The sequence below is a fragment of the Lissotriton helveticus genome, chromosome 3_1 (genome assembly GCF_964261635.1).
Source record: "Lissotriton helveticus chromosome 3_1, aLisHel1.1, whole genome shotgun sequence".
Classification (NCBI taxonomy): Eukaryota; Metazoa; Chordata; class Amphibia; order Caudata; family Salamandridae; genus Lissotriton; species Lissotriton helveticus.
This window is the reverse complement of record NC_136061.1, coordinates 1052678564-1052691959: the sequence shown is the minus strand read 5'-3', so window position 1 is coordinate 1052691959 and position 13396 is coordinate 1052678564. Positions and strand designations below refer to the sequence as shown.

General features: G+C 43.4%; 1 protein-coding gene across 1 annotated transcript in view; it reads right to left on the bottom strand.

The window, feature by feature from the left end:
• ABCB11 (ATP binding cassette subfamily B member 11) overlaps nt 1-13396 on the bottom strand; it is a 574638-nt gene that overhangs the window by 20479 nt on the left and 540763 nt on the right. The window contains exons 27-28 of the mRNA XM_078681619.1: nt 7048-7254; nt 2273-2419 (exon numbers count right to left, since the gene is read on the bottom strand). Of these exons, the coding sequence (XP_078537745.1) occupies nt 2273-2419; nt 7048-7254 (354 nt within the window). The remainder of the gene's footprint in view (nt 1-2272; nt 2420-7047; nt 7255-13396) is intronic.

Genomic DNA, 13396 nt, shown 5'->3' with positions numbered 1-13396 from the left:
TTGTGGACTGAAGAGCAACGATCTATCCAGTTGCCGTCTTGGTCTGTTCATATGATTTAAACTTATCACTATTGCTAGGTAGACTATGGAATCATCTGAAAAGCATTAGCCCTAATTCCGGACTGCCACCTATTTAATGGTTTTGAAACTAAAAAGAAATCAATTTGAAAGGCTGTTCTAAATCTATGAGAAAAACACGTATATTGTTTGGTTACTGGGTGGTCCTCTCTACAGGGATCCAATAGCTGAAAGCTTGACTTAAAGGCTTGTATTTGTTTTTTCATTCTGGGTTTAAGCTGTTGTTTATTATTATTTGAGGGGTCTTTAGCCAGATTCCGGATACAATTAAAATCCCCACCATAGATCAAAGGCCCAGATGCCCCCAAGGCAATATCAAAGATCTCTAAATGGGAGTTTGTCTCATCAGTTGTGTAGGACCATAATAATTGATTAAATGTAAGTCTTGACAACTAGTTGTTACGTTGACCCAAAACCACCCTCCGAATGGATCCCGAATCACAGTCCAGTCAATGCTACTTCCTACAAAAATTGCAACGCCACTTACTGCCGCCTGTGCAGACGCAAAAAAATGTGTGAGAAAATCTTCTGGGGATTGACTGCTTTGGAGTATTACTTTTTAACCACTTGGATGCTAAGGTACATCTACTTCTTCTCATTGAATTTCCATTGAAATCAATGGAAACTCCATGACGAGTTACCCTTGTCATTAGCACTGAAGGGGTTAAAAGCATGTCCTGTACAAAAAGAAACTCTGGCGAAAGACATATCAACTAACCCATTAATCTGCTATTTTTTTTTGTTTGCTAGTCCGTTGACATCACATAAGAGGATCCTAACCCTACATTTCTCTCTCCAAAGACATCATCATAGAAACAAAACATTATAGCATTTAGCACCCTTCTTGTTGCTGAGCCCACAGTTCACAGATTTTACCACCACTTTTTGCCCTGAATATATCTGCTGTTTTTTCCAAATACAACAGTGCTCCCCTCACCACCCTAACTGCCCTCCCTCTAAGCCCCTATGTACCCCCCGTGCCCGAAGCAGACACCCACGCCTCCCATTGAAAACGTATCTAAGATTGGTGCCATGACATTGTACCCTTGCACCCTTGCCCCCTCCCACATCGACGATCTTGAAAATATCAACATCAATTACCTGAAAAAGAATAGAGAGATAAAAAAGACCCCCCCCCCCCCAATATCCTCAATAACCAAAATCCATCTCTTTCCCTTCACTATGTTTAGGGAAACCTGGTGCAAAAACTCTTGAGCTTCCGACACCGTGGAAAACAGATGAAGCTGCCCTTTCAAGAGAACCTTTGTTTTTGGTATTTAACACACATCAGCAAAGAGAGCATCCAGGACCTTCTTCAGGGCAATCATTTAAAAACGCTTCTTAGAATTCTTGAAAAAGGTTGCTGCTAGTTAGGTAATGGAATAGCTCAGTCTGTTTATTGTTTCAATCTTCGTTTGTTGATTCCCTACAGAATGGTTTGCAGGAGGTATAAGTGTGCTTGATGCAGATAGGTTGGCTGAGATATTTTAAGGTGATTTAGAGATTGCTTTGTTGTTCCTTTTTCCATAAATTAACCCTGTGTGTGCTTCGTGCTCGATCGATTGACTAGTGTATACCCATCTCAATAGTCAGACTCTTTGTTGTCCCAATTCCATTGCTGAATTGAAGGTATTGAAAGAAGGAGTAACTTAGGGCAGGATTTAGATCTTGACGGATGGGTTACTCAGTCACGATGGTGACGGATATCCAGTCTGCCGAAATATAAATCCTATAGGATATAATGAGTTTTACATTTCAGTGGACGAGAAGCTATCCTTCACCGTTGTGATGGAGTAACCCTTCTGCCAAGATCTAAATCAGGCCCATAGGCTGTACTAAAGGTAGTTTAAAGGATGTCAGTACAGTGAGACAGCTTTCAGGTGCAGAATAAGAGCCAGTTGTTTAAAAGGCAGAGTTAACAAAGAAGACAGAACTAGAAAGAAGCTCGGTATTATAATGTTTCAGTGTCAGAAATTGCGGATCTCTCTAAAAAAAAAAACGTGTCTGATTCTGCTATAAAAAAATCTCATTACCTATTGCTGAAGGCAGAGTGCACTTAGAAAAATGTATTATGCCTGACAATCTGCTAATCTGCTAGTTCATAGCACTTGAGTGTAGGGAATATTTATGGGACAGCAAGAGATAGATGTCATAAAGTAAGGGGTTCATGTTCTTCAGTTGTAAAAGCACTGACCTGTTCACTTTCAGTGTCGAGCGCAGAGGTTGCTTCATCCAATAGTAAGATTTTAGGATCCCTGACAATTGCACGAGCTATAGCAATCCTTTGTTTCTGACCACGAGATAACTGAGATCCATGTGCCCCGACGTTGGTGTTATATTTCTGAAAAACAGTTTAAATGGTTCCATTACTAGTGCTATCTTTTTCACATTTATTAAACATTCTCAACTGAACATGTCCCCTGCAGGTATGAAACTACTTTAGATTCCATAAATACAAGACAATAATGGAAGATTGCATTGTTTCTACTTTTGACATTTTCGGTATTTCACAGTCCAGATCCAGCTGATATGTGATGCTCTGCACTGACATCCACCGACAGTAGATGCTATTGTGACATTATCTCCTACAATGCTGCCCACAAACTATCCATGAATAGATACCTTGACAACTTTTAAATTATTCTTTCTATAGTTCAATAATTCGGCATGTGATACCACTGAAAGCTCTTTAACCCCTAGCTAAATTCATCTAATTGCGTCACTGGATCACACACATTTCAGGGACTCTATAGTAATTTCTAAGAAGCTATTTACAAAAGGCTGCATAAGAGAACCCCTACCGCAATTCATGATGGAATGCACATCCTTTCAAATTCTCCATCAGCAACCCCCTAAATCTTTCATAGATATTCACTCTATACAAAACCTCAAATGCTGCTGGGTCCATCTCTCAAACTGTGTCCCTGGCTAATCTTTCTGCGCATTGCTCTGAGTGAGAATGGGGGGCCTCATTTATGAGGCCGTGCGTCACTTTTACGCCGCCGGTGCGTCACTCTTTGTGACGCACCAGTGGCGTAGAAAATGAGCCTTGTTGCGCCATATTTACAAAATGACGCATCTAGGTAGATGCGTCACTTTGTAAATCCCTGCGCACATTATATCTGCGCCAGGTATAATGTATGCAAGGGGGGCGTTTTGACGCAAGAAAGGGTAATGGAAGTGACGCAGTGAAATCTATAAGATTTCACTGCGCCACTTCTAGGACTCAAATGCGTCAAAATCTTATGCCTGCCTCACAGCAGGCGTAAGACTGACGCAGGCCATTTCACGTGGGGCTTGCCCCATGTGAAAGGACACATTGCTGGAGTTTCGTCACTTTTGTGACACACTCCAGCAATGCGTCACTTTTGCGCCTACATATACGTCAGAAATACTGACGTATCTGTAACTCCTTGCGACAAGATGCGTCATACTGTAAATATGACGCATCATTGGTGTCGCAAGGATAGCGCAATGAAAAGTGACGCATCGCTGTTTTCACGCAGCGATGCGTCACTTTTCATAAATGAGGCCCCTGGAGTCCACCGCAATAGTAGCCATTACCCATGCTGGTCTTTCAATACTTGTTTCTTTTTTGGTGCCTTCATCTGGGTCACTTTCCTGATATCCTTCTATACAAGATTTCAAAGTAGTGGTGTCTGGAATGGGACACTTTTATCTTCCTTCTGCGGTAAGGGCTGAACCCAGGCAGTAGCTTATTAGAAATGGGTTTTGATTTAAATAGGAATTGTAACAGTAAGTGGTTGAACACTTTGCTTCAGTGATTTACCGTTAGTTGCAGACTGAAATGCAGAAGCCAGTCATTCTGTGGGCCAGTGCTTTTAATCTTACCTGAGAAAATCGACCTTCAAAGTACATTACACATCCTCCTAAAAAGGCTGTTTTTATTTCACCTGTGTATGACCACTGGTCTGGTCTTTAAGCTGCGATAGATGCCAACAGCTAAAAGAAGGCCACCAGCACCTAGGGCACATGTACATAAGTGGTCAGGCAGATCCTATCAGATCTGCTGTACTTGTACTCCCAGGGACCATGGATGGCATCTCAAGCTGGAGGTGTGGCAGCCCAGGTCTTTATTAGAAGAATAAAACAGACCTTCCTCGGATATTTCTTCTCAATGGAACAATGGCTCTCACCAAAGTGTGTGCTGTGAGACCAGAGAGGACCCGGAAAACACCTTCACTTTTCTGTGCAGCTACAAATGGTCCAACTGTGTGATCTCTTTGGTCATCATTAGTTGTTGCCTTCCTTTGGGATGGCCAATATATTTGCTTGAGTGACACCTGTCACAGTGTGGGCCCTTTCCTTCTTCTCTTAACATGGCACACACCTTGCGGACACCATCCAGTGACTACCCTCACGCAGAACACATAAGGATGCAAATGTTGAGGGCAATAGTGAGGTTGCCTCTTCACTGGTGGTGTAAGTACCAGCATAACATTGATGTAGCTGGACACATGTCTATGTTCCTGAATATTACCTCCATCATGTTCCTAATATTTTCCTAACAGAGTCTCTTGAAAACAAATTAGTTGCTGAATTATACTAATCCTCATGGGTTTATTTCACTGCTACCATTCCTTCGCTAAACACAAAGATATCACTTTCCCCTCATTCAGTCCCTTGAAAGCTAGTGATGATCTTTGGGACACTGTCAACACTTCTTGTCTAATCCTATGTAGCTTATTCCAGTCCCCATCTCCCTAGCTTCTGAACAGAGTTAAAATACGTGTGCGTTGTTCCTAACGCAATCTGTTCTGATAAACCAACACACAAAACAAATCAATAACCATAGATCCGTAAAACTGCCCAAATAGTGATCCTTATATATAAATTAGTCTCAAGTGGGGCCCTGCAATCTTACTTTCTTCCTACATCCTCTAAAAAGCTCTGTGAACATCAAAATGATTATAACTGATTCGTTTTTCAGGAAACAAGTTATCAACCACTTAGGCAGCACCAATCCTCATTAACCATAGGTAGACCACTGAATGCCACATGACACACTAACTTTCCCCTGTACATCACATCACCCTTCACCCAGCATTGATTTACTCATCCAAGGCCGATGCCACTATCCTATGTATTGTACATGAATGTAACCAGGGCACGAGTCGAGGGTACATGCGGGTAGATGTCGTCTACTCACTCTTTTCACAGGGCGGCTGCATCTACCCTACCAAGAGGTGGTCCCCAGAGAAATGTGCTAAACTTGTCCCAGTGTAATTTCCAGACCCTGAAACACATTCAACAGCGTCTGCATGCTGGCTGCTTTCGCTCTGAGCAGCAACGTGCACGGTGGGAGGGGGCTTATCAGATTCCAGCTGGTCCAAAACAAAGGCTGAAGTTAAGGGGACATCAGGGCTTGCTTTTGTTGGAGTTTCCAGGATGGGATCTATCGGGAGCCTCACACCTAAATGCAGTGGAGGGGATACAGCGGCACATAGCTTATCAATTCACGGATACTTAAGCAAGGCATACTTTTGACTAAGTTCAGCCCCTGTATATAAGACATATTCATGCATTGCAAGAATGTCAGATGTGTTGGTCAGACCCAGTATCCACTCAAATAACAATTTAAATACTACTACTTTGTTGTATATCTTTGGTAGAGCTATAGTGCTACTAATCCCATTGGACGGTATCAGAGCACTTGACATCACAAGTACACATTATGCATTGTCAATAAATCATATGTGCGTAAATCAACGTACAGGATGTGTTACATAAGACAGTGAAGGTTACAAGGTGTCGGAGCTATATGTCCTTCATAGCTCTCTGTGCTATATTAGAAGGATTACAATTTATGAACTGCGTGTAACGAAAGGATCTCTGTGATGAAAGCAGTAACCCATTAACCCATTTCCATAAAAGGAAAATCTGTCATTTGCATGCTACCTAATGTGCTTTGCAGGAGACATATTAACTCTCTATGCTACTTAAATTCAAAACTGGTACTAGACAAAACAAAGATCTCTCCAGCAAATAAGTTAACCTCCCAAGTCATCTTACTATTATTATTCCCTTACATTTACTGGGTACACAAAGATCTCTACAGCAGGTGCCTTAACCACATAAGATATTTTAAAATGCAGACTCTGCAACAATTAAGGAAATAATATTTAATGCTGTGTTTCTCCTTTGTAGCAGGGTTTTAAAAAATAAATGTATAAATTGAGGCCTAGACTTTGCACCGGGGTTGTGCCACTTTTTTGGCACAAACCCAATGCAAATCTAATTTATTAAATATTGTAATGTACTCAAATGTGATCATGATAGATCTGCTAAACATATTTGTGAGGACTTAAGATCTGATGTCACTTCTTTTGATGCCACTTTATGTGAGATCTTGGGTTCTTTAGCCACTTCCTTCCTTGTATGCCACATATGATGTCACGCACCGTGATGTCAGGCACGGTGATGTCATGCGCCATGATGTCACTTGCATACTGCAGAACTTGGTTAGTCACCCTACTTCTTTTTGTAGGACTTTCACAATAATTATAACCCGTGCTTGTGCCCAGCATCGGTACCCGCTTTATAAAAATTCCTTTCAGGATTGTGGCGCTACTCACATAATGGTGCAATATGATAACAAAATGAAGTTATCACTGGAAGCTGAAGCAAAACAAGTAGGCAACAATGGACGGAAAAGGTAATGTACATCATGTGAACAGATGCAAAATACCAAAAGTAATTAGAAGTGTTTTTTAAGGATTAGGTAAACTAGAAACGGACCTTACAACGATGCAACTATTAAACAGATAAAGTCCTCATAACATTTGTTTATGTCCGGATCTAGTTTACCATTTTTTTCATCTCTAGAGACCACATGGTCTTTTTCATATAGTCGGTGCCTCGGCTCCCTTCGGTTATAAGGCACCAACCCAATCTGCTCTTCAATTTTGCAAAAGCTCTTGTCAGCAACTTACAAGAGGGTATGCTTACCTCAGGAAGAGACATTACAAAGTCGTGTAGCTGGGCCTTCTTTGACGCTTCAGTTATTTTCTCCATGGAGATGTCCTTGGTGTTATCCCCATACTTAATATTGTCAAGAATGCTGCAATCGAACAGCACCGGCTCCTGAGACACAATTCCGATTTTAGATCGAAGAAACTTGACGTTCACATTCTTTGTGTTGTTCCCATCGATTAGCTGGCAAGGGAAAAAGAGCAAAAATACTGCATTGTTATCAAATTGAAAAAAGTCCATAAAGATGCCTGACGACTTTAAATTCACAGAAATAAAAATCACTTTCTAGGGCAAGGGGACAATGAGGCATACTTACAACAGAATGGAGAAGTGTGGCGTTAAGCAAACATTGCTAACGCCACGCTTCTCCATTCTGAAAATGCAGCGATGCGCCGTATTCACAAAATTGCGGCGCACCCTTGCATTTCCCCTAGCACTGACCATAGTGCAATGGTGTCTGGATTGGGGGAAATGATTGTTTATGTGCAGGAAGATGTCCCTTTTTGAACATTAACAATCCAGAATGGCAAAATGTAACTTCTATATGTGCCGTATTGTGCAGCATACATAGAAGTTGCACATCGTCATTTTTTTAGATTGTTTATGTCTAGGAAGGGACACTTTCCTGCACATGAACAATCATTTATGGCGATTTGCTGTTTTGAAGCAGCAGACATAGAAACAGCAAAAACGAGGAGAAACAAAGCATTTGCCCTTGTTTCACCATGTTAAGACCAGGTTTTCCCTGGTCTTAATTTTGGCACTGCCTCCTATTTATGCCACCGTTGTAAATAGGGGGCAGCATCAAAATCAATAGGTGTTGCGGTGGAACGACCACCGCAACATCCATTGCCCACCCCTTATATACAAGGAGGAGTTACGCCAAGTTAAGTGGCTTAGTGCTGCCTTGTAAATAAGGCGAAGCCCCTATCACCACAGGAATGTCACAAAGAGTGACGTTCCTGTGGTGATAGTGCGCTTTTAAATATTATCAGGTGTGTTTGTCTCTCAGAAAAAAACACTCAGGGCCTCATTTACAAGAAAATAATACAGCAGAGCAACAAGCCATTTAGCTGTGCCATGCTGTGTCATTTTCAAAGCACAGTGATGCGTCTTATTAACAACAATACGACCCATCTCTGTGCTTTCTCCAGCGCTGGCGCACAATTGGCTGCCATTATGCCAGCACAGGCACCATTGCGTCATTTTGGAAGGGTGCCTGCACTGCGGGGATGATTGTTTTTGCGCAGGAAGGATCATCTTCCTGCACAAAAACAATTGTTAATGGCATTTCCCTCTTTTTATGTGTGCTGCAGAATGCAACATGCATAGAAAGAGGAAAAAATAAGGAGAAATGAAAGTGTTTCTCCTTGTTGCGCCATTCCTACACCTCCCTCGGTGAGGCGTAGGATTCTGATGCATTCCCAGTTTTACAAAACGTTGTACTCTAGGAATGCGTCGAGTTCCATTGATGTTGCGTGGGATCACCCACAGCAACAGCCATAGAGCCACCCTTTCACACAAAGTAATGTGTGAAAGGGGCCCAAATTTACAAGGCCATAAAAAGTCACGATGGGGGACTTTATATGGCCTTGTAAATATGGATAATCCCATTGCATCACCGGTGCGTCAAAAAAAGTGGCGCACCGGTGGCGCAATGAGATTGTAAATAAGCCCCTAAGTCTCTACGTAGTTTTTTAACTTACAATGATTTATAGCCCATAGAAACTCCCGTCATGTGAAACCATTTTCATTGCTGTTAAAAATTAACCCCAGACCATGCACTTTTGACAATGCGGCGATCTTTCAGAGACTGTGTGGTATTATGAATAGTTCTGGAAAGGGAAGCTGCCAGTAAAAAAAAGGGGTGCATGAATTGTGGGGAGATTGTTTTTGTACAGAAAGGGACACCTTCCTGCACAAAAACCATCACAAGAGGTGTTTTCCTCTTTCTATGTGTGCTGCAAAATGCAGCATGCATTGAAAAAGAAGAGAAATCAAGGAGATATTAAAACATTTTGCCTCATCGCGCCTCCCTTAGCCTCCCTTTGGGAGGGGTAGCATTCTGGCGCATTACCAGGTTTACTATTTCTTGTAAATCTGTGAATGTGTCAGATTCCATGGGCATTGCCTGGAAACACCTACTTGGTACAAAAGGGGGTGTTGATGAACGGAGCATCTGAACCAATCAAACACTCACACCCAGTCAACAGATCTGGGTTTAATCCATCACCGTTCTTTAGCCCACTCTTCCACCCCAGTTCAGACATGCCCATATGCAAATCAGTCTGACCCTGTGCCTATGGGAACAGTCCAGCCCAAACTGCCCAGCCATGCCTTCCCTGGACCGGAAACAAGCTTCAGAGGACCGGTTTCTGGCATTTCAGCCGTCTTCAGCCCGGCTTGCTTGAATCCAGTGGCAAAGTGAGCAAGGGACTCACGTCTGAGCATACCCTGCCAACTTATGGCGAACAAAGTGGTACAAAAGGGGGTGGTGATGGATGGAGCATCTGAACCAATCAAACACTCACACCCAGTCAACAGATCTGGGTTTAATCCATCACCGTTCTTTAGCCCACTCTGCCACCCCAGTTCAGACATGGCCATATGCAAAACTGTCTGACCCTGTGCCTCATGGGAACAGTCCAGCCCAAACTGCCCAGCCATGCCTTCCCTGGACCGGAAAAAAGCTTCCGAGGACCTGTTTCTGGCATTTCAGCCGTCTTCAGCCCGGCTTGCTTGAATCCAGTGGCAAAGTGAGCAAGGGACTCACGTCTGAGCATACCCTGCCAACTTATGGCGAACAAAGTGGTACAAAAGGGGGTGGTGATGGACGGAGCATCTGAACCAATCAAACACTCACACCCAGTCAACAGATGTAGGTTTAATCCATCACCAACAGCAGGAAACACCTACAGCAACACTCATTAAACGCCCATTTCACGCTAAGTGGTGCTTGAAAATTGGCCATATTTACAAGGACGCGAAAAGCCACGCAGGGTGGATTTATGTGTCCTTCTAAATATGGGGCAGCAAAATGCAACGTACCAGCGACACAAGGGGCTTGTAAATAAGCCCCTCTATTTGGTGTAAAGCCTTGCTAGAGTGATAGCGCTAGGGATGATGTATACAAAAAAAACTAATGGATGGAATGCTTGAACTAATCTCAGAATTGGTAATTACTATGGGCGCATCCAAATCCATTTTTATTTTGAACACCATGCAACCTCACTTTGGACCCAGCCATATGAAAATCAGTCTCAGTCCTCCCCCATTAGGAACAGTCCAGACAGAACCCGAGGCCAGGTTCTTTCTCCTTGACCTGGAACACAAGCAGTCCATGACCTGTTTCGTCCTGGTGGGGGGCTCTTCAGTCTGGTGTAGCTTGGTTTCGTGGCAGAGTAGGCACCCCTTTACACAGCTTTTGCATCTGCCTGCCATGGGCTTAAAATACCGACAGAATAGCCAGCAGCACAAGATTTCCTTCTTCTCAGAGTGAAAAATGCAGATAACTATGAGTTCTTGCACTATCCAGCACTGTCGGAGCTGACAACTGTAATTAACTTAATAGTAATTGAATTAGTAGGTTAATTACACTGTTCAGCATCTACCAATGCGAACAAGCGAGATTCCTACCAGAGTGGAAGTTTTTGTGTGATGCGAGCCTGTTAGAGTTCTAGTAGGACCCTGCAGGCAAGTCCTGCACACAGGCTTTCTTGCTGGAAAATTGCTTGCAAGAGCACTGTCAGGGGTCTGGGCAATCAAGTTAGGCCAATACTGTTATTATTAATGAAAATGCATTGCACGGCCATCACAGTACTCCTGAAAGCAGCAAGTTGAAGGCCCTTCCGTGTTCATAAGTAACACCTTACAGAGAGTTAAGCCACAGGTAAGAATTGCAGGAGTGATATGGACAAGAATGGTTTAATTACTTTCTGGCACTGTTCATTATGTTGAGTCCTGCTCTTCATCATTATAACCAATCATTTTACTCCGATTGTTTCCAGGATCTCCCTAGATCGAGAAATCCCTTTCAAACTCAAAGAAATAAATTTTTAAGAACACTATCCTTCAGAAATCTGACCAGTTCTGATTTCGCCCAGCAGCTAAGGTCATTTCTGAACAAGATGTACAGAAGCATAGTTAGGTCACCTGGTTGGTGTCAAGTGACCCGGAGAGCTGGGTTAGGTTTAATGGAATAGTTAGCCTTGCGCAGAGCTCTCAGGCAATAAGCTCTGGAAACAGCCAGTGGCAGCTCCTCCGCAATAGCTGAGGAGCGTCGCCCCACTGGCTCAGAGCCAGCAACTGCAAAATACAATTATATAAATTTTCTTTTCAGCTGCTGGCCGAGCCAGCGTGTCTCGGGAGGGGCGGGGCTGAGCCATGGGAGGGAGGAGTAATGGAGTGGTATGTGCACTTCTAAGTGCGCATGTCTGTTTGGCTGGCTGTCTTAAGCCGGCCGAACAGACATGGGTAGTTAGGTTTCTCCAACCCAACTGTATTGCACAGCCAGGTTGGAGAAACAGTACAGACCTGAGTGCCTGAGTGAGTGTTCAACCAGCCCACTCAGGTCAATCCCTGCGCTGCTCGCATGCACAGGGATTGTACAGGGCCACCTGCAGCTTCAGGTACATCTTATTTTTTTTACTATTGACCCCTGCGCAGACGCAGGTGCACCTAGGCTGTCCCGAGGTGCACTAACTGTTCACCACAATGGAATCATGAGATAGTGTAGCCCCCAAGCCCACCACTTAGGAGATAGCAAAGGGATCCATGGGGCCACTTACACATCTCCTTGCATGTGGGTGCAAACACACATTGCTCCTACCTGCTGGGGGATCAGTGACCGCTCTTGAAGCTCCTGCTGGTCCCCTTGCGTTGGAAGACAGATTCGTAATTTAAAACCGTTGGCTTATCCTCCACTGCAGCACTATTCCCAATGAAGCCGTGAGTTTGTGCTTGCACATGGTTTAGATTTATTTTTTATTTGTATTGTAATGCATGGTCTCAAACTGTGCCTGTCACACCAAAGGAGGGTACACCAGGAGCAATCCGTAGTTGTATGCAGTTTTTCAATAATATGGACTAAGGTATTTTGGATAGGATGTCTTTGAAACCAAGTGTTGTGTGTCAAATCACAACAAATATTCTGGTGAAGTCATTGATTGTGATAAAGGGGAAGACCCATAAATATTGTTCTTCAATTAATATTTCCCTAAAGAAGAGTCATACACCACACATAACTCCCAAATGTGACATAACAAAAATCAGCCAATGGGTTCCACAAGTATTTATAGACAGGCCGAGGTGCAGACTTGCACAAAATGCTGGTGTCAGGGAGGTGTGCGGACCTTCATAAAATAATGACTTTAAAGAAGTGCATAGTCTACCAGTAAAATGTATTATTCCATTAACCCAGTATATTCTGAGGAGGATGCGGATCGGTCCAGGCATGATCCCTGGACTAAGGGAGAGTAATTGTTGGGCAGAGGTTCTGCAATACAGTAGGACAGATGCCCAAAGGAGTTCGACAGAGGCTGGCCTACAGGGTTGGACTGGGACTGAAAATAAGCTGGGCATCAAAATAAAGATGGCACTATTAGTGAAGCAATTTAAAATTTGAAAAGATACGCTCTATAATTATTTTAGCATCTTAGCAGCACGGCAGCGCGGAGATGCGAAACTGAGGATACAGTCTACAGCCCTCCCCGCCCCTCAGGAAGGGAGACGAAACCGAAAGTGTACAAGGGGGCCGCCATCTTAGCGGGGCCTCGCTATGTGGACAAAAGAAAAGGGGGACTGCAAAAGAGAGGAGGGAGCTTAAGGAGTGGCGCTGGAAGAGTACGGGTACAGTAGAAGGACATGTACAACCGTTGGCCACACAATTTTTGCCCATATGAGCTTGTGCAGTTCTAGGAGCCGGAACACTAAGACTGAAACGGAAACCACCGGAGGGGGCTGACACTTGGTGAATAACCTACTGCAGCAAACCTGACCGAAAGAAGCTGAGTTCTCTGCCAGTTGGCAACATTCCCACCATTTTAGCTTAACAAATATAGGAAGAGTCACTCAACACACATAAGATGGCGCCCCCCAGAGACCGGAACTGAGAAAAACAATACTAGAAACAAAAATAAGACTGTTCCATATACCAATGCAAAAACACCCTGCAAAACTGGCAGACATCTTCAAATGGCACATTAATCATTAGCAACATTTCAAATTCGGAAACAGACACCTGGAAACTTTGGGAACAAGCTTGTTAACAAGAAAAACTCCATATTCCCCACAACTCTAAATTAGCACTAATCAGAATTATTAGCAA